Source organism: Drosophila simulans, chromosome 3R (assembly GCF_016746395.2).
Source record: "Drosophila simulans strain w501 chromosome 3R, Prin_Dsim_3.1, whole genome shotgun sequence".
Classification (NCBI taxonomy): domain Eukaryota; kingdom Metazoa; phylum Arthropoda; class Insecta; order Diptera; family Drosophilidae; genus Drosophila; species Drosophila simulans.
Window position 1 is genome coordinate 6,055,027 of NC_052523.2, and position 18,152 is coordinate 6,073,178.

Consider the following 18,152-nt stretch of genomic DNA (forward strand, 5'->3'; position numbering starts at 1 on the left):
ATTGTTAGGCACATTAGATAATGCATTCTTCATAACAATGGTAGCTTTCAAGGAAAAGGAGTTCATTCATATAAGCATTTTTAAATTGCATGCATTTAGTAATCCAGAATAATATATTTAGTTTTTCACTTTTTTTGCTGGGAGGGTTGTTTGGTGGTACTCATATATTTCCCCCCAGAAACTTCAACACTAATGCGATGATGGAAAGTAGACAGCGTGACTTTTTTTCCCTCAGTGCATAAGTTAGACGTTTAAGTGGGACTTAAAAGTGCCGAACGGACGGACAGCAGGTGTCCTAAGACTACTCAGGAGCACTTTCAGCGTGCAAAGCCCCCTCAACTTACCCGGTGCGAGCAAAGTTGGTCCAGAATATCATCACCGCCTCGGAAAGAGCCGTCTCCGATTTGGTGTAGTTCTGCGGAAAGTGACTAAAGCCGTCGACCAGTGGGGCGCCGAAAATGTAGGGCAAGTCCTCGCCGTGCACAGTGCCCATCCTCTGGGGATAGTCGCCGTCCTTTGTCTGGTAATCGAACACGTAAAAGTAGCACCGACCGGATGGCTGAGTGGAGCCCGCCGAGGTCGAAGCAGCCGCATTTGCACCTGCCGACCCAGCGGGCGAGGATGAGCTGACCGGCGGCGGGGAATTGGCCGCCAGGATATCACCAGCCCGCACAATCGGTGCCACAAACTGGGCATCGGATAGGGCGGCCACAGCCGTATCGCGGGTATTGATCGGATGCTGTGAGGTGCGATCCCAATCCGTGTACTCGTTGACGATCTGAGGGGCAGAAGGATTTGCATTTTAGATTTCGCATTCAAAAGCTGGTACACTTAACTAATCTTATAGAGCAATGCTTTGAAAATATTAGCCATCTTAGGAAAAAAGCAATCTAAAGTTGAAGAAAATATTAAATAGCAACAGGGGGGATATATTCTAAAGGATTTCTAATAAATTGTTCCAAAGATAAACTTAGATCAAACAAAAGTTTAACTTGATTAAAGAATTAGGTAGGCGACAGCAAAAATAACTCGCTTAAAGACAATATTTGCATTGCCAATAAATGTAACCAACTTTTTTGTCTGATCTAAAGCTTTAAAGTATTGCCCAATTTTTAGAAGCAACGTCAGGTGTTGTTGGCCTTTTTGGATTAACCGAATTTTCAGATGCCGCTCCTGTTTTTGTTACTTTTTTTCAGAGTGTATGATGGCGAGGGGAATTTTAGATTTGCATTGGCTGCATGTGTGCCAAGTCAAATCCTGGCTGGATTACAAGCGGATTGCAACTGTTTGCAGTCCTTGTTTGCGGTGGCCATTCGCCACCGCAAAACGAGCATGAGGGGGACTTGTTACCACCACTATGATTATTTCTGCCCAGCGTGTGTGTGGAAAATAAACGACCGCAAAATGCATCTGTAAAATCGATGTCATGCATAATTTAGAAAACCCATCATAAAGAAGAAAACAACAACAAAATATGGAGCTGAAACGGATTCTAACAATTGTGTGTGCGGAATACATTTACATCGTTATTCGAATAACCAGGTTCAGCATTTATATTTCGGGCAGAGTATTGATTTCGTTGGAAGAGCGGAAATCAGTTTTGGGTCTTTTACTTTTTGTAGTATCAAAAAAAATATTTGATTAGTCATGATTGGCTCTCGACTGCGGATGCCGGTCGGGCCTGAACTGTGACCTATATAAATTGAGCTTTATGAAGTATAAAGAGTGGGATTGCGCTGCGGTTGTACAAAAGTATAATGAAGTAAAATAAATACGGACTTAAGCGGTATAATCGTGATATATGCCCCGGCAATTTACGACTTCTTGATAATTGTATACGTGTGAATAAATATATATATCTGCACCCCATTCACGGTAAGTATGTGTGTGTGCGTTAATGCGGCGAGCGGTGGCCGAGCCTGAGGTTCAGATACAGATACAAATATAGCTACGGATTCAGATTCAGATGCGGATTCAGTTCCAGTTTCAGACGTCGACTGGTGACGGTTGTCGTTGGATGCTTTCTCTGCTTTCTCCGCTGTTTGCTGTGATTTGGGTTAAGTGCTGCTTGTGCGCTTTTAAGTAGGTACATGTGTGTCTGTATACGTGTATGTACATTCCGTACGTTAGTGTATGTGCACGCGCGTCAGTGTGTGTGTGTGTGTGTGCCTATGTCCTTGCGCACATTTGCCAAATAAAGCGTGTTAATGTTTTGGCAGCAATGGCGTGTTAACTGCCTTCCATTTCGCTCGCTTGCACAAAACAAAAATAAAAACAAAAAGCCAGCAAGAGAGCATAAAATAAATACACCCACACACTCACACAACAGCCAAGTAGCAAATGTAAAAAATTTTTAAAGGTTGAAAATGCCCTGAAACATGAGACTGATGTATTTATGTATGCATGCAAGTGTATCTGTTTGAGTGGCGAATGTTACCCATACGCAACGTGGAATTATAATTACACTCGCACACACTTAAACAGAGTACCAACTTTTAAAAAGTTTTTTTTTTCAGTAGCAGCCGTTGTTGCTATTTGTGCTTTGGCTCTAGAAGTGTTTGCTTTCAGCCAATTACCCAAGGGAAAATATGAACTTTTGTGCCACCTCGAAAGGGGTATTTTAATCGTGTTAAAAGATTAGAATCAAAGTCAATTGCAAGGTATTAAATCGAAACAGGTCATTGCTACATTTGACGTCCCTTTAGTCCCTTAAATATCGACCCTGTTCCTCTTAGCCTTGTTAATTTAACAAATTAGTAAACGGGAACGATTTTGGAAGAAACAATAAAATGTTTGCATCTTAAATGTGTTGCATAAAATGGCTGAGTTGGATTAAATTTGCATAAGCAGCCATAAGTCTAGTCAGTGCTTAATTTGCATATAAAATATTCAAAGCGAAGAGAAATGGCAAGAAAAATAGATGATTCACTGGAGCGAACCATATTTCTTTCATCTGCCAACTGTCTATAAAGTTTTCACTCGCAAACTTTTTAAGTTCAAAAGTAAATGGTCAGATAAAGGCAATAATTAAGCTTTAACTGATGGCAGACAAGAAGAACATATAACGTCAATGGGAGGGAAAAGAAAAATCTGATGAACAAAATTTATGGCCACATCGCAGACATGGCATTCCCAATAAAGATTTATATTTAAATAGTATAAGGAAAATTACTCACCGTATAGAAAATCTCGTTGAGGTGATAATTGTAGGCGTTGCGGACGTAGGTGCGGATAATTTTATCGCGTCTCTCGCCCTCGAAACCATTTTGTATATCGTGGGCACTGAAGCGCCAAATCGATTCGCCCGTAACGACGCCAAACAGGACGTCATAGTGACCGCCCATGTTCATCGTTCCGCCCCCGCCGCTGCCGAAATATCCACCGCCGAACGCCGATCCGGAGCCACCGCCTCCTCCGCCACTGGCACCGCCTCCTTGTCCGCCACCACCTCCGGCGGACGACTGGAAGCCGGAGTCCGCTGACGAGCGCCTCGAGTTGCGCGCCATTAAATCATCGATATCGAGATTGGAATGCCCGGGTCGTATGACAACGCCATCAACCTAAATTGAAATCGAGGAGGGCAAAGGAATCGCAAGTAAGTGACAGGAGTAGTGGTCCTTCAAGGACGAGGAGCGGGGTGCGTAAGTAAGTAATAAAGTCCATTGAAGCGAGGACCGAACAAAGAGAGCAAGTGCCACAAAAAGCGAAATCAATGGCTTCAAATGAGTGCCCTGAGTGGACTAACTCTTTGCATCAAATGGCATTACGTTTTTTTTTAGGTTTTAGGTTTTTCCTAATGGCTTGACTATGAATTTAAATTATCGTCATAAATTGGTTTGAAGTAGTAATATCATTAATTAATATTTAATTAACTTGTGTTCTTTTTTAGTAGCAAAAGAAAGCTTTATTGATTTATGACTTACCGATGGCCCGAAGGATGTGAGGAAATTGGGAGCCTGAATGTCGGCTAAGTAGAGGTCCTCCAGGGGCACATCCCTCAGACAATCGACAATCTGCTCGTGGTGCCGATTGATGTCATCGGGAATGGTGCAGTTCACCTCCTTGGCCAGCTTGATGGCAAATAGTACTGGATCCTCGACCAGGGCCCACGATGAGTACGCCGATCCGGACATGAGAATAGCCCGATGGAAGAGACCACGCACCATTGTAGGCGAGGTCATCAGGTAATTAATACAGGCTGCACCCGTTCCGTGACCCGCCAACGTCACCGAATTGGGATCTCCGCCAAACTTTTGGATATTCTGCTGGATCCAATGCAAGGCGGCCATCTGGTCCATCAGCCCGTAGTTGGCCACTCTGGCATGGGCATGTGGATTGGGATTGGCGTTGAGGAAACCTGACAAATAATTAGGAGTATTAGATATATTTCCAAAACCTACGCATTATAAGGAATATTAAAATGTGGATTTCAGAGGTAAATCTTAACAGGAAACTTATATATTTTTATATAAACATTTGATTACCCAATATTCCTAGTCGGTAGTTGAGTGTTACCACCACAACTTCCCCGTAGCTCGCCAGGACACTGCCGTCGTAAGGATTTCCGCTGCTCCACTCGAAGGACTCGCCGTGTATGAACACAATCACCGGCAACTTCTTCTCATTGGCCCCGGCTGGAAAAATACAAAAAAAGGAGTGAACAAAACGTTGTGTCAGCCGTGTTGCAATCAAGATACAAATATATTAATCCAGTTTTTTTTCTCTATTTGTTGTATTTTTTGAAACTTGTGATAGCGCGTTTTTCCCTTTCAACACACCGCCAAGTGCCCGAGAGCGCTCATGACCCATTAAACGTTTCCGATTGCGTGCAAAGCGGATTTTGCCAGCACTCCGGCGGTGGAATCGCTTCAGATTAGCGATTCCCCCGGATCCGGCTCGTCCAGGGATTGTGAGCTTAGTGGGGTGGCTCCTGCGATAAGGTTTGCGCAGTGGTTACGTGAGCTCTGGCTTTTCTTTTGCGTAGAAATTATTGGCATTACTTGGCGTACGATTAATCTTAATTAATTGAATTTAAATGAGATTTATGTGCAGCTCTTTGTGCTTCAATTGCGGCTGGCCATGTTTGTGGATATTTTTCCTGCGCAGTTGTAAATTCTTAAAGTAAATATTCAGCACTTACCATTGACCGGCGAGAACACATTTAGGTACAGACAATCCTCGGACTGGTTTTCCAGAAAGGGCAGCAATCTCTTCAAGTACTCCAGGCGACCCTTGGGCATCTTCTCCAGCGCCGCCGTCTCATTTTGGATATTGGGCAAACGCTGCGGACACACGGGACTGTATTTATCCGATATCCGGATGCCGTCCCAAGGCGCTGGTGCTCTCGTGGGACTAAACCTGGATAATAGAGATTGAGCACTTTATTTTAACTTTTTAAAATATGAAGGCCTTAGGCATAGTACAGCTAAAATATGAAATAAATGGAGGATAAAAGCACTCATCCTAAGCAATAATAGATAATTCTACTTTTAAATTGAAATTGAGATTATTGCCTTTTTTTAAAAGATTTCTGAGAAAATATAGCAATAATCCTGAATTTATTTGAATTTTAATTCAGTAATAGTACTTATAATTTTATTTGTCTTATTAAGATCTTGAAATTTATAAAGCGCACGCAATTAAATCTGTCCCTTTTACATAAAGACGCTTAACAAATCTCTTACCGATTTTGTTTGGTGGGAGGCGTTGCATATGGCACGCCCAGGAAGACCTCCACGGATCGCAGGAAGCGAAAACTGTCCAGGGGCAGGATGAGTCCATGAAGTCGGCCGTAGCGCGTCTGGACGATGCGGTGGCCCAGGCGGGCGCCCTTGTAGATGTCCGCCGTGGAGGCCCCGGCACAGTCCATCCAGCCAATGAGGACTGTAGGAAGCAGCAGGAGCCGCAGCAACAGCAGCAGCTGACTTTCCCCCATCCTGGCACAGTGGAGCTTCACGTTGTGCGACCTGAGCGAGCTATTGTTAAACTGTCTTCACCTATTTCGATGTGGCTCTGAATTGACTCGACTTCTTTCTGATCATCTAGACTATCTGTGCTGAAGGGCTGGGATGACGAGACTAGCTGACAGCTGACTGGATTTCATCGTGATCTGGAAAATTTAAAGTCAGCGCTAAGTAAAGTATTCAGCATATTTGATTTTGTTATTAAGTAATATATAATTACAAGGAATATTTAACTGCTGTGTCTTTTATTAGTTATTAAATCATTATATCCGCATAAAATTAAGTTGGCATTTAAAATATTTCTGATTCTGGGATCTTTGGGGCTAAGTTCTATATTTTATTTACTTTAGACTTGTCTGACTTCTTTGTATTTCATTATTTCTGTGCCAAACTCAATAATATATTGTTCGGTAAACAAATCGATTTTTACAGATTAAATAAACCGTTTCTGTATTTATTGTGAATAACACAAAGTAGACATTTATGCATGTGATTTTCGTGTCATAAGCAATTAATAGGGTAATATGCATTATTTATTAATGGAGAGATGGTATCCTGATAAAAAGTAAACTAAAGATATTAAAAAAGCTTTTTGTTTGGTTAATAAATTCAGATCCCAACTGTTGACTAATTCAATCATCTTTTTCACCGATAGCCATGAAAACTAATTGGTCGTTTATTATCATGAATATGAAATGCAAGCGAACTATATTTACATTCCATATTAAACCATTAGCTACATACAAAAAAAAAAAAAAGAAGACAGTGTTAAATTAAAGTGCTGTTTTATTTTTATGTGAATCCAGTTGGCGGCCATATAAATAAACAAGGTCACCGTCACATTTTCCACATCCCGTGAACACTGAATTTTCATTTGGTAACGTTAAAATGTATCTGTATCCGTACATGTATGTATCTGCTTGGTGTTTGCTGGCTCAAGGTTACTTTACACATCCTTAACTGTGCCAGTGCAATTTGTGTGCATTTTTAAGCTTTTACATCCATCGCATTTGTTTTCCCTTTTTGACTTTACCCTGCTTATTTGTGTCCTGATATTTCGTTGTTTCTGCGCTGACAATTCAAGTACGCACAGCGAGTGGTGAATGCGAAAGTAGCTCATTTGGATATGTACACTTATTTGTAAAAATGTATCTTTTGTATATCTCATATGCGAAATGTGAGCTGTTACCAAGAGCTACCCGTTGGGAAGCAATGGAATGCAAAGGGGTTTGTTTGAAAATGTTCCCTGTAAATTTTTCTTTGCATATCCACTAATATGTATTACATTTTTGTGTAAATATAAGTATATTTTGTATATACAAATTAATACAAGCAAAAATTAATAATAAAACTTGTGAGCAGAATTAAATTGTATAAAAGCAAATATAATTAACAATTTACATAGTTCGGAACTCATTATACCTTAGACAAATACAACAAACTATACAGGAACATATACTTAGAAAATAAGATAACACTCGTTTAGCAAACGCTGAGAAAATGAGGGTAGTGGCCAACTTTTTGGATTCCCTTCGAAAGGTGCGGCTCAAGTTGTCCACGGAAAAGCTTGTCAATAGTAATCAAACGCCAAACAGCTCGGCAGCCACTGGAAATGAGCGTAAGTGGCTCCAGAAGTCCAGTATTGGGATAGACCATACGGAGGTCCCTCAAAATACACCAGCTGGATCCGATCAGATGTGGCACAATATCAAGAGGGTGCTGCTGATGTGTGGCGGGGAGAGGCAAGCAGGGGGATTTGAGGATGCGGAACGGCCGAAGGATTCCAGCGGGCTGGTTGATGTCCTGGAGGCCCAGAGATTCGTTAGCCAGGTGTTCTCAGCCATGCAGGTGCCCAAACAGGCGGCCAGTGAGATGGCCGATGCATTGATAGCCGCGGATTATATGGGACAGCGTTCCATGGGCATCCATAGATTGCCCTCAATTGCGGCAGATCTACTGAATTGCACTGTTGCTGGTGATGCCACACCGGGAATCGTGTCCGAAAAGAAAGCCATCGCCTTAGTGGATGGCCACAATGCACCTGGACCCGTCGTGGCCAACTTTTGCATGGATCTGGCCCTGCAAAAGGCCCGGGAAGTGGGCATCGGCTGGGTTTCGGCTCGCAGTTCGAACTGCATTGGATTTGCCTCATGGTATGCCTGTCAAGCGCTGGAACAGCGAATGATTGGTCTGTGCATGACGAATGCTGCTCCAACTCTGGTGCCTGCTGGTGGAATCGAACCCATTTTGGGGGAAAACCCAATTGCCTGTGCCGCTTCCGGTGTCCATGAACAATTTGTGGCTGATTTTGGTATGGCGGCCTGTTCGGTGGATGAACTGGAGCTATCCTATTGCAATGGCTGGTCAAAGGAAGTGCCCAAATTAGTGGCTTTGGATAGAAATGGCAAGGAGACCACATCAACGGAGGAGGCCTTGAGGGCCCAAAGAATCCGAGCCTTTCAGCCGGAGTACAAGGGTTTTGGCCTGGCTGCCGCAGTGGATATTCTGTGCGGCGTGATGACAGGTGCTCGATATGCAAATCAAATCCAGCGTCGTGGCGTCTATAGTACGGAAAATGCTCCGGCGAATCTGGGCCAAGTTTATGTGGCCATCGATCCGATGCGTTTTTGTCCCTCCTTCGAGGACAGATTGGCCGATTTCCACCGGCTGTTGAGACAAGCGATGCCCAGCAAGGTGGGAAAACCACCGATGGTGCCGGGTGACAAGGAGCTGCAACACATGAAGATGGTCGACGAACAGGGAGGACTCACAATGTCTCCCTGTACTCTGTCAGTTCTGGACGAACTGGCCACAGAGTTTGACATCGAACCTTTGAAGATGAAGGCCAATAAACCAATAAATCAATAAATCAGAAGGAGCAAGTATGCCTGAAGAATTGCCATTGGTATAATCAAAGCTGGCCAAGTCTAGTTTAGCTTGTTTGTGAAAAGTTTGAACCTCGTGAAACCCCGATTTATTTAGTTTACTTGAAATAATTATAAGTAAAGTTTAATTCACGCAAAATGTATGCTTATAATCAGAAGCGAATAGCACATTGAATTTTTAACTGGTACTGTTCACAATCCTTTTGGTCTGGTGTGCACATATTCCGATTTTTTGAATAGAACCAATGCAAATTATGCATAGATTAATACTGGAAAATATCAATTAGACATTTACAAAACGTTGATCAAAATAATATTTTGCTCGTAAATACAAACAAAAAGCTGCGGTAAAGTAAAACAGGCAACCGTTAAATAATTGATAAATATATAGGAATTTATATTAAATTCCACTTTATTCATTTTAAAGTGTTGAACTAGTATGAGCTCTTTAAAACGTATTAGTAATTTCAATAAATTAAAAATGTGGACTAAATGTGGTAAATGGATATCACAAAAACTACCTCTCCTATTAAAGTTCAATAACATAATTCGCTATTGGTTAGACCCTTAAAACTTGAAAGTATAACAATTTTAATTTAAGTTAAATTCAGACTCGCTATCCTCTGAGTTGAAATGAAGTGAAGGCAAAGTTCGCGAAAATAAATGTTCAAAGTTCGTTTAGCAAATGTTCACGTCTGAAATAGCAAAGAATGGGGTAAATTTCAAGTGGATTCCTGCCCGTCGACTAATTATGGAGCGTTAAAATATTCAAAAGTTCAAAACAAGCTCGTCTTTCTTCGTCTGGCGGCGTTTATTTGCGCACGGGAAAAATCTGCATAATTATTTGCGTTAATTTATGCACTCTTCGGGAAACCGAACACACTTTTTTTTTGGCCAAGTAGCAAAAGGGAAAGCCCAACAGCTGGGCCAACTTAAAATAGCAACTCAGGTGTTTGAGGCGCAATTTCATGTGCGTGTCTGTCATAGCCAAGTATCCAAATCGATATAAAGCCAGATATAAAAGTGGGGAGAGCATAGGAGAAATCATCCCAATCATTGGCAAAATGATTAATATGATATTCCTGCTCATCAGCTTGCGGCCTCGGGGGCGTATGAGTAATAAGCTGAAACTTTTTATGACAGCGAGGTAAATTATGGCCGCCACCCCCAGCTCTTATAATGTGCGACGTCGTCGCCAGTCGATGGCCCTATTCTTATCCGTATCCGCATCCAAGTTCCTAGAATCTTTCAAGACGCAACACCTGCGACTTATTGAGGTTCTGCGGCTGCCTTTGCGCAACGCACGTGACTGTGGTGTCCTTGTAGCGACATGGATTTAGATCCATGACATCGTAATCGCTTATTACCGCTGCCAATCGCCAGTGCGGAAAGAAAGTAGAAACCGAGCGGGGATGAGGTCCTGGATTTATATATAGACGCTTGGCGTCTCGGTTTTTACTTTGAACTCATTTATCTTCATTGAATTGATTTTATTTTTGTTGACGCCGGGTAAATTAGGAAACAATGTGATTGATCTGAGTAGGGACTGAGTCTTCGCCGTGATGGGTAAATCATTCGATGATCTTCCAGGGCAAGTGGACACGATTATTTATTTTTGGCATATCCCAGCTTTGCGAAATTGACAACTTAAGCTTATGGCAGAGCTGCTGTTCCTTCTGCTTGACTTACCACATGAAAGTCACAGATCTATGTACACGCATCCCTGTATATTGCTGCTGCTCTTATGACTGCTGGCAGGTTTATTGTTTCCACTGTTGGCGAAAATAATCCTCGACTTCGGTTTGCTTGGCTTTTCTTTAACTTTAAGCTCGCGTATCCTTTTTCTCCTCTATTTGACGTATCCGCTTTTCTTTTCTTTGTAGGTGTTCACACAATTGCACACGCACTCACTTATGGGTACACATATACTATTGGGAAACCGTTCTGTTGATTTTTCATATATCCTGCACCGAGAAATATTTCATTTCATGTTTTGAAGCGAATTTCAATTGCTTTCACTTTTCACGGGATTCAGCATTTATATTTGCCTTTGTTTGTTGTCGTTGCTTTCCGTTTTTCGATAGATCCTTTGTTATAAATTGATTCGTTGCTACATTTTATTTGTTTAATTTAATTTTTATTTTTATTTTTACTGGTGATTTTAAACCGGCGCTTTCGTGTATATGCGTTCATATTTTTTTGATGGGCTTCGAATAAATGAGAATATTTTTATTTTTTGTATTATGTTGTTATTCCACGTTTTTCATTCCGACAGAATTTGCTACCATCCACACGAGATTATTAAGGATTCACAACTTATTTTTTCTTGTATTTACTGAGGACTGCGAAAGGACATTTTTATTTTCATTGGAAATTCAAATTAATGAAAAAATTTAAAATTGCCCGAGGCTTAAGAACCATATTTTTTATTATTTTTGGTAAGAGAATTAAGCGGTCAAGTTTTTGACCAATGAAATAAAAAGAGATGTAAAGTAAAGTAATACGAAATATAAATATTTAATTTCAATGGAAATACGAAAGCAATTTGACCTACACTTTATGTTACGCAAGAAAATGGAAAAGTATTACTAAAAAAGCAGTAACTAAAAAGCAAAACAATTCGAATTGATATATTAACAAGCTACAAGTGTAGATATATATTATAACCACAAAATGGTATTGCTAAATATATAGCGTGAACACCATATGTTTTTGAGTGTGAGCAATATCCAATCACATGCTCAACGAATAACTATGAATAATAGAAGAACGGAATATAACAAGCAAATGTAATGGAAATTTCTGACTAAATTGTCAGCCAAGAGTAGGTAATAACTGGTGGCCCCTGGCCTTAGCTTATTCCAACTTGAACTGTCAACAATTGAAACTTTTGCTTGCCTACTTTTAGGGGTTACGGTGTCGTTGGCGTATGCCTGGCTTAATTATTCCATCCACGGCGATTAAACTTACAAGAGCCTAATTGCATGCAAGTCGTGCAGCGACGATGGAAATAAAGGAGGCATGCAACGTGTTTCCCCCCCAAAAAAGGGGAGCGTCAATGACCGTTAAGTGGAATGTGAGCGACGTGGCTAACTTTATATTCCCATCAAATTTTCATATATTTTTTCTGGATTCTGCAAGCAGTTTTTCTTGGTCGCCTGCCCTGCACAACAAAAAGTGCGAGAGAAGAGAAAAAGCGTAAAATAAATAAGGATGGAGAAATGCCGCAAGGCAGCAGACAAAGGAGATGATGACGCGTCTCTGTAGCGGATTCTTAAGCCTTGGCACACATTTACATTTCACGCACACACAAAGCGTAGATGTGTTTGTCGATTCGCCTTAATTTCGCATAGATAAAAGGACAACTTCTGCCTGAAACACATTTTCAATTGCTCACATTTACAGCTGGCGATGATACACTCATACAGCCGCAATCCGTCACACCAACGCACACCAACACACGCGCACGGCGGCGATGAGAGAACGGGACTAAAGGACCAAGTACCGTTGCCACGTGCAAGTTTCCGGCGCCAGAACGTTTTCAGTTGTGTCCACGACGCACGAGTGTATTCCAACGACTGAAGATTCCTTTCGTTGATGGCCAGGCTTCAGACCTCATCGGCAATGTGGGTTAAGCTCCAAATGTACTGCTCTATGCTCTCCGTGAAGAGAGTGAGAGGCCCTGGAAGTGGAACCCATTCAAAGCTCTCTCTCTCTCTCTCTTCAATCGAATCAGCTGTTTGCTCCACCCCCGGAAAATCGAGAAAACCCCGTGGAGTAAAAAACCAAAACAACAATAGGGAATTAAGTCAATTTCGTGTCATTCTCTTTTTGTTTTCAAATTCAACCCCTCAACCGAAACTCTCCTGTTTTTGCGCTTTGATTTTACTTTTCTACGAATTTTATGCCGTCGTTATTACCGTAGTCACATGGCGACAGACCCACTCAGCTTTTATTGGGGCAGGTAATGGTTCCTCGATGCCACTTCCTATTCGATGGATGCAGAGTTTTTATTCCACATTTTAATGGCTTAGTGGGGAAAACAGCGGTACTGACAACATACTCAGGAGTATAAATAATGAAATAACACTAATAATGCATGTGGAAGTCAAAACTTATTTATGTGTCGTGTGCAGAACGAAAGGTTTGTTTATATAGGGCCACTTTATAAGTGGTTCCTTTATTAAATATAAAGGAACACAAATCAAAAATGTTTATTTTAATATATATATAGTTTTTTATTTAAGACAAACCAAAACTTTTTCGTAATTCCATAAGGAGCCTTTTTCTTATTTAAAGAAATACTTTTTTAATTTTGGTATTAATATGAATAGCAATGAATATGCGCCGAAAAAGTCCAACATTTTTTACAAGACTCTTCTTTGAAATGCCGACAAGCTTAAACGCAGAAACTTTGTTATATATTTTGTCCCATAAATCCTTGCGCAGGAAATCTCACACATGGCGGCGGGCAGAACGCTAACAAGAAAAACCAGCTTACCAGCAGCAGATTCGCCAGCCGCAACCTCCTTTGTCATCATCAAAAATGCCAAGAGAACCGAAAACCAACCCAAAAACAACAATGACAACTCCAATGAATGGCGACAAATCAGTTAGCTAAATGTTGCCGAGCCAGGCGTGCGTGCGATTTGACCGCAGTTTGTGTGATTCCATCATCGAAAAACCATACTGAAGGCGAAGGACAAAGGGTCCAGGACATAATTGAAAGCGAAAGGCGGCATGGTGAGCTCTGTCGGCCGGGAGGCGGTGAAAAATAACTGGAAATAATTTTCCAACATAAATCCTGGCACGCCAAGTTATTACAGTAATTTCATGATAAATGTCCGATAAATAAATGTATAAATAAAAGTCTTGTTTGTCGGAAAGCGGGCATACATGTCTAATGAAGTAGCAGCAGAAATCATGCTGTGCCAAAACAGCCCACAGTGCGTATACGTGATGCTTGATGTCCCATGTCTAATTGGATTAATGAGAGGTTATTGCACTCTTTCCACCGAAAATTCTCGGTATTTGCCCATTCCCTAGGTCGTAAATATTCAAAAATAACAATGGCTAATCAGCCAAAGGTCTATATACGCCGAAACGGCCCTCACACAAGCATAAATCAAATTATTTTCTATTTAATTTTGGGATTTCTTGCGCTGACAAAAACCAAAAGCCGTTGGGCTTAGTTCTCGGCTCCTGAAATGTTGAGCCATGGCCACCATGGACATCTGACATGATTACTGGCGGCGCGTGTTGCTACGATTGGATGTACATATATATTTAGCATGAAATAACCCCATGTTTTTGGCTGGGCACAATTTATGGGCTTAATATGCAAAGCTCGGTGCGCGAAATTTAGGCTTCAAATGTTTTCATATTTTCGCTATAGCCGAAAAATTATTTGTCGGATATACATACAAGACCTAGCGAAATGTCAAAAATATGAAGCGAATGCCAAACTATAGTATTCCGGAATCTCAGACAGCATCTCAAGCAATTTATGTTACGTAAGTGCCAGACGGAGCGGCGTTAAACGGGTTTGTAACAAATTTAAATTTTAATTAATGCCATTAATAACAAGAAGATCCGACGCGCAGGGCATGTTTTAATGGGTTAAGACTGGAAAAACGTCGACGCGAGATGGGGGGTGATTTTTAACGCGCAATTGAAGTTTACAGCCGTCCGAAAATGCGAAAATGCGTTGTCTTGTCTGTTTTTCCCGCTCGTCTGTCCTGGCTCGTCCTGGCGAGATGGAAACAACCGCAAAACAAAACTTTGCAATTTGCTGCGAGTACAAATTGGAAAATCTCCCTTCAGGCGGAAGGAGGATGGTGTCCAGACAATGCGCACTTAATGCGCGGCCACGAGCCGATCCGCACTTTAATTGTTGATTATACAAATTGTTTGATGCCTGCCCATGGAGCCATGGCGTCCATCTCGCCCATCGAGCCATGGGCCGTGGTCCGTTGCAAGGCCATAAAATATTCAAGTTGAAGAGTTTTCCACGACGGGCACGCACTAAAAACCACAAATGGTAGATGAGCATGCTGTTGGGGCGGTGAATCCTTCGGTGGAGCCGACATTGGCAGCATGGTTGTTGTCATCCGAGCTGGCCACATAAAAGTGTAATTAAGTTCGCGTGTCGCACATTTAATTGTTTTTTAATGAATGAGGGAGCAAAAATCATTTTACACAGCAGCTGCATTTCATACGCATCCGTCCTGGCGGCAAAAGGAGCAACCTCCAGGACTGGATGCATTTTTCGATTCTTTTTTTTTTTTTGCCCTGCACTACCCTGGTAACCGTGCGAAAAATTGTATTTTTCCCGGCGCCAAAAATTTAATTATTTCCGTTTCTCTGATTTGTTTGAGGCTCAAATTGAAAAAAAATTGTGGGCCATTTAAATATTCCCTGGACCGGAGCAATTCTTATGGCAAACATTCCACTTTCTGTCGGTTGTCGCTCTGCTCTGTTCACAAGTGAATTGATTTCACTGGCAAAGGGCTGCGGCCACGAGAGATTTATTCCAACAAGAGAAAAAAAAAAAAATCTCGGTTACATTCGAATAAAATAAAGCCGAATAAACATTTCGTTCATTTCAATAAAGATGAACAAACGGGATTATCTACTTCCATTGGATAGTCTTGAAGATACCCACTTGGTTACATTTTTAAACAGTGCCTACCCTCTCCCATATATCACAAGACATTGCGAGGCATTGAATTTATGATTCAAGAAATGCAATAATGCATAAATAGAATATATTTATCGGCAACCATTTCCAAACTATTAAAAATTCTGCCATAAATCAATAAAATGCGATTTATGCGATGCCAGCACTTGATGCTCGAATGTGTGTGTAATTCGCACAAAATATTTTATATGTAAATTGCGGAGAACGACGACGCTAGGAAATATGCAAAGAGTGTTTTGCCGACGAGAAATATTGCAAAAAGGAGACGAAACAAAAAATACTAAAATACTTGGCATTTGCCAACCATCGAAATGCCGACTGTCGAACGTGGGTTGCTCCATCTGCTTATTGGCGCACTTTGCTCCTTTTACGGTTGCATGAATTTTTGAGCAGCTTCACTTCCGGTTATAGTAGCCGGAAATTGCAACAGAAATACTTGCCACACAAACACACTCCCGCAGTGCCGTATATGTATGACATTTGTATGCAAATACTGAGTCGATGATTTTGCATATGTTTGTCCACGAAGTGCCACGGTGCGTATGCGTGATGTGCACAAGCGATCTGGCTTTTCCTTCGCTTTATTTTTATTTCCCCAACAACAGCGCTCACCTGCATCGGCGTCCTTCCACAGCATATTTTCCTCCATAACCTTGGACAAACAGCATTTGCTCAGCCCTCGGGCACATTGATGGCTGGCAGTATTTATGAGTCGCATAAAAATGGCAAATTTGTGGCAGTCATTGAGTTATTTTCAGGTGTGTCTTCTTCGCCATCTCACCGGGGAAGAATTCTCGCAGAGAAAATGGAGCAAACTACTATAGGGGAAACATTTTGCAAGCTAAGTGAGTCGGATTTGCAAATTTTATATGGCAAGGATTTGTAGAATTTCCTTCCAATGCTGAGAATTTTTGAGCGTTTACATTTTCTAGACACTTTACGATGGCAGCAGAGAAAAGAGCATCGCTGTAAGTGTACTTTTGGGCAGAGTAATTGAAATATTTAAGAATGTGTGTATTTATATAGGAATTTTTAACAGAATTTAAAAACTGATTCTGAAAATTTAATAAAAAATATTTTTAGTGGAAAAATTAAAATCTATGATGTGAACAATTATTATTTATACAGTACGTTCATATATGAGCACTTTTATCACTTAAACAAATTGGCAGATAAATTAAAAACAATTCTATTTTCATTTTAGCCAACTAAACTCAGTTGGCAAATAATAAAATGTATCGAATTAAAACTAGACATAGCCTTTCGTGGGGTTGAGTTTGCTGTTTTCTTAAGCCGCAGCTCTGTGAACTTAATAATTATGACAAAAGTTTACTCAGAAAGCGACAGGCTATAATTAAACTTTGGCCTCTTTATGGCGTCGGCCGTCAAGTTAACCGCGATTAACACACAATCAGCTTAAACGTTCGACCCTTTGCAGCCAGAAGTGGCACAGGGACAGACACAGGGAGAGGCACAGGCAAGCCTCTCTATAACCGCTCCCCATTCCTGTCATCCTGACGCCCAGGACACCCAGAAGCTCCATGGGACAATGCGCTGAAAATCCGCGCTCTTTATGCTCAAAAGAAATTGACATAATTTTAAAATATAAGACTACGGCGAAAAGGGCGACAAGGATGCCAAAATAAAAAAGCCAGCACTGGACAGGGTGGCGGTGGGCTAATAAGTGTCCTTCGCCCGACACCAGGGACGAAGAGAAAAAAAAGGAGGAGAAAAAATGGCAACAAAAGTAATTGAAGTGAAGGAGGCGACATCGATGTCGGCGTTGGCGTCGTCAGCATAAAAGTTTTATTAAATGATTAAGTTAAAGCATCGGCCAAGGACCGAGGACCCAAAACAGTAGGCAACGAAATTTGTCAAATTTGAGCTGGTCGCTCTTGTTTTCTGTGCGGCGGCAGGACTTTTGAATTTTTGATAGTCATGCCCTTTGTGTCTGATTCCAGTTGCCGTGCCACCCTCCATCCATTCTTCCCACCGAGAGAGGATCCCCTCCCGCAGCTTATTAAATATAACACTATACTCCGCTCGCGCCCGCGACATTCATGAATTATTCAGTGAGTAGTCCTTCTGCTTCGGCCGCCCACCCTGCCCCGCCCACCACACACATTTGGCCAGCCCCGCCTTTGTTTTTTCTCCGCCTCCTGTTGCTGTTAATTTTTGTCCAGAAGGAAGAGCAGAAAAAAAAAATGCACTGTAATTTATTTTAATAGGCTCTCTGCTTAAAAGGAAAGCGCGAAGCTTTCCGGTTTGTTTTCCGTGCGCCTTTGTTTGCGCTCATAATCTTTGCATTACCTGTCGCCCGGAAAGCTGTGCCTTTAAAATGCATTAAAAAATGTTATGAATGCCTCCTGCATACATGCATAAACATACAGACGTATATATTCGGGCACTACCTCCCACTTTATTTGAGCACTTGTTTTGTCTTCTCGCCGCGGCCTTGTTGGCGTGACAAATGTTTAATTACCTTGAAAGCTTTCAGACTTTTATTAATGCCAAACATAACTTTTATCATTAAATGAGTTTTGTATTTATTAAGGGTCTTAAAATTAATTAAATTATGCCGGCAATTGGAGAGGCCATTCTAAT

The 18,152-nt window shown here is 41.4% G+C and overlaps 2 protein-coding genes and 1 long non-coding RNA gene across 6 annotated transcripts in view; 2 read left to right on the forward strand and 1 right to left on the reverse strand.

The window, feature by feature from the left end:
* The window catches only part of LOC6727365 (neuroligin 4-like), a 49,932-nt gene extending 37,481 nt beyond the window's left edge, over positions 1-12,451 (reverse strand). For 3 of the 4 annotated variants that reach the window (XM_039294447.1, XM_039294445.1, XM_039294444.2), the window contains exons 1-8: positions 12,246-12,451; positions 10,538-11,190; positions 5,685-6,109; positions 5,141-5,358; positions 4,485-4,634; positions 3,924-4,357; positions 3,177-3,560; positions 345-778 (exon numbers count right to left, since the gene is read on the reverse strand). In XM_039294447.1, the coding sequence (XP_039150381.1) occupies positions 345-778; positions 3,177-3,560; positions 3,924-4,357; positions 4,485-4,634; positions 5,141-5,358; positions 5,685-5,935 (1,871 nt within the window). In that variant the 5' untranslated portion in view covers positions 5,936-6,109; positions 10,538-11,190; positions 12,246-12,451. The remainder of the gene's footprint in view (positions 1-344; positions 779-3,176; positions 3,561-3,923; positions 4,358-4,484; positions 4,635-5,140; positions 5,359-5,684; positions 6,110-10,537; positions 11,191-12,245) is intronic. The other variant, XM_016175673.3, reaches the window with a different exon arrangement.
* LOC6727366 (uncharacterized oxidoreductase YjmC) lies at positions 7,363-9,006 on the forward strand. The gene has a single exon (XM_002102715.4). The coding sequence runs from the start codon at positions 7,464-7,466 to the stop codon at positions 8,829-8,831; it is 1,368 nt and encodes a 455-aa protein (XP_002102751.1). The 5' UTR covers positions 7,363-7,463; the 3' UTR covers positions 8,832-9,006.
* Positions 12,452-12,634: 183 nt separating the features above from the next.
* LOC123327243 lies at positions 12,635-13,734 on the forward strand. Its single transcript, XR_006541829.1, has 3 exons — positions 12,635-12,812; positions 12,883-12,992; positions 13,298-13,734. It is a non-coding gene; the product is annotated as an uncharacterized LOC123327243 (long non-coding RNA).
* The last annotated feature ends 4,418 nt before the right edge of the window (positions 13,735-18,152 follow it).

Excerpts from the sequence above, each read along its gene's own strand:
- LOC6727366 (XM_002102715.4), top strand. The coding sequence starts at position 7,464 with ATGAGGGTAGTGGCCAACTTTTTGGATTCCCTTCGAAAGGTGCGGCTC.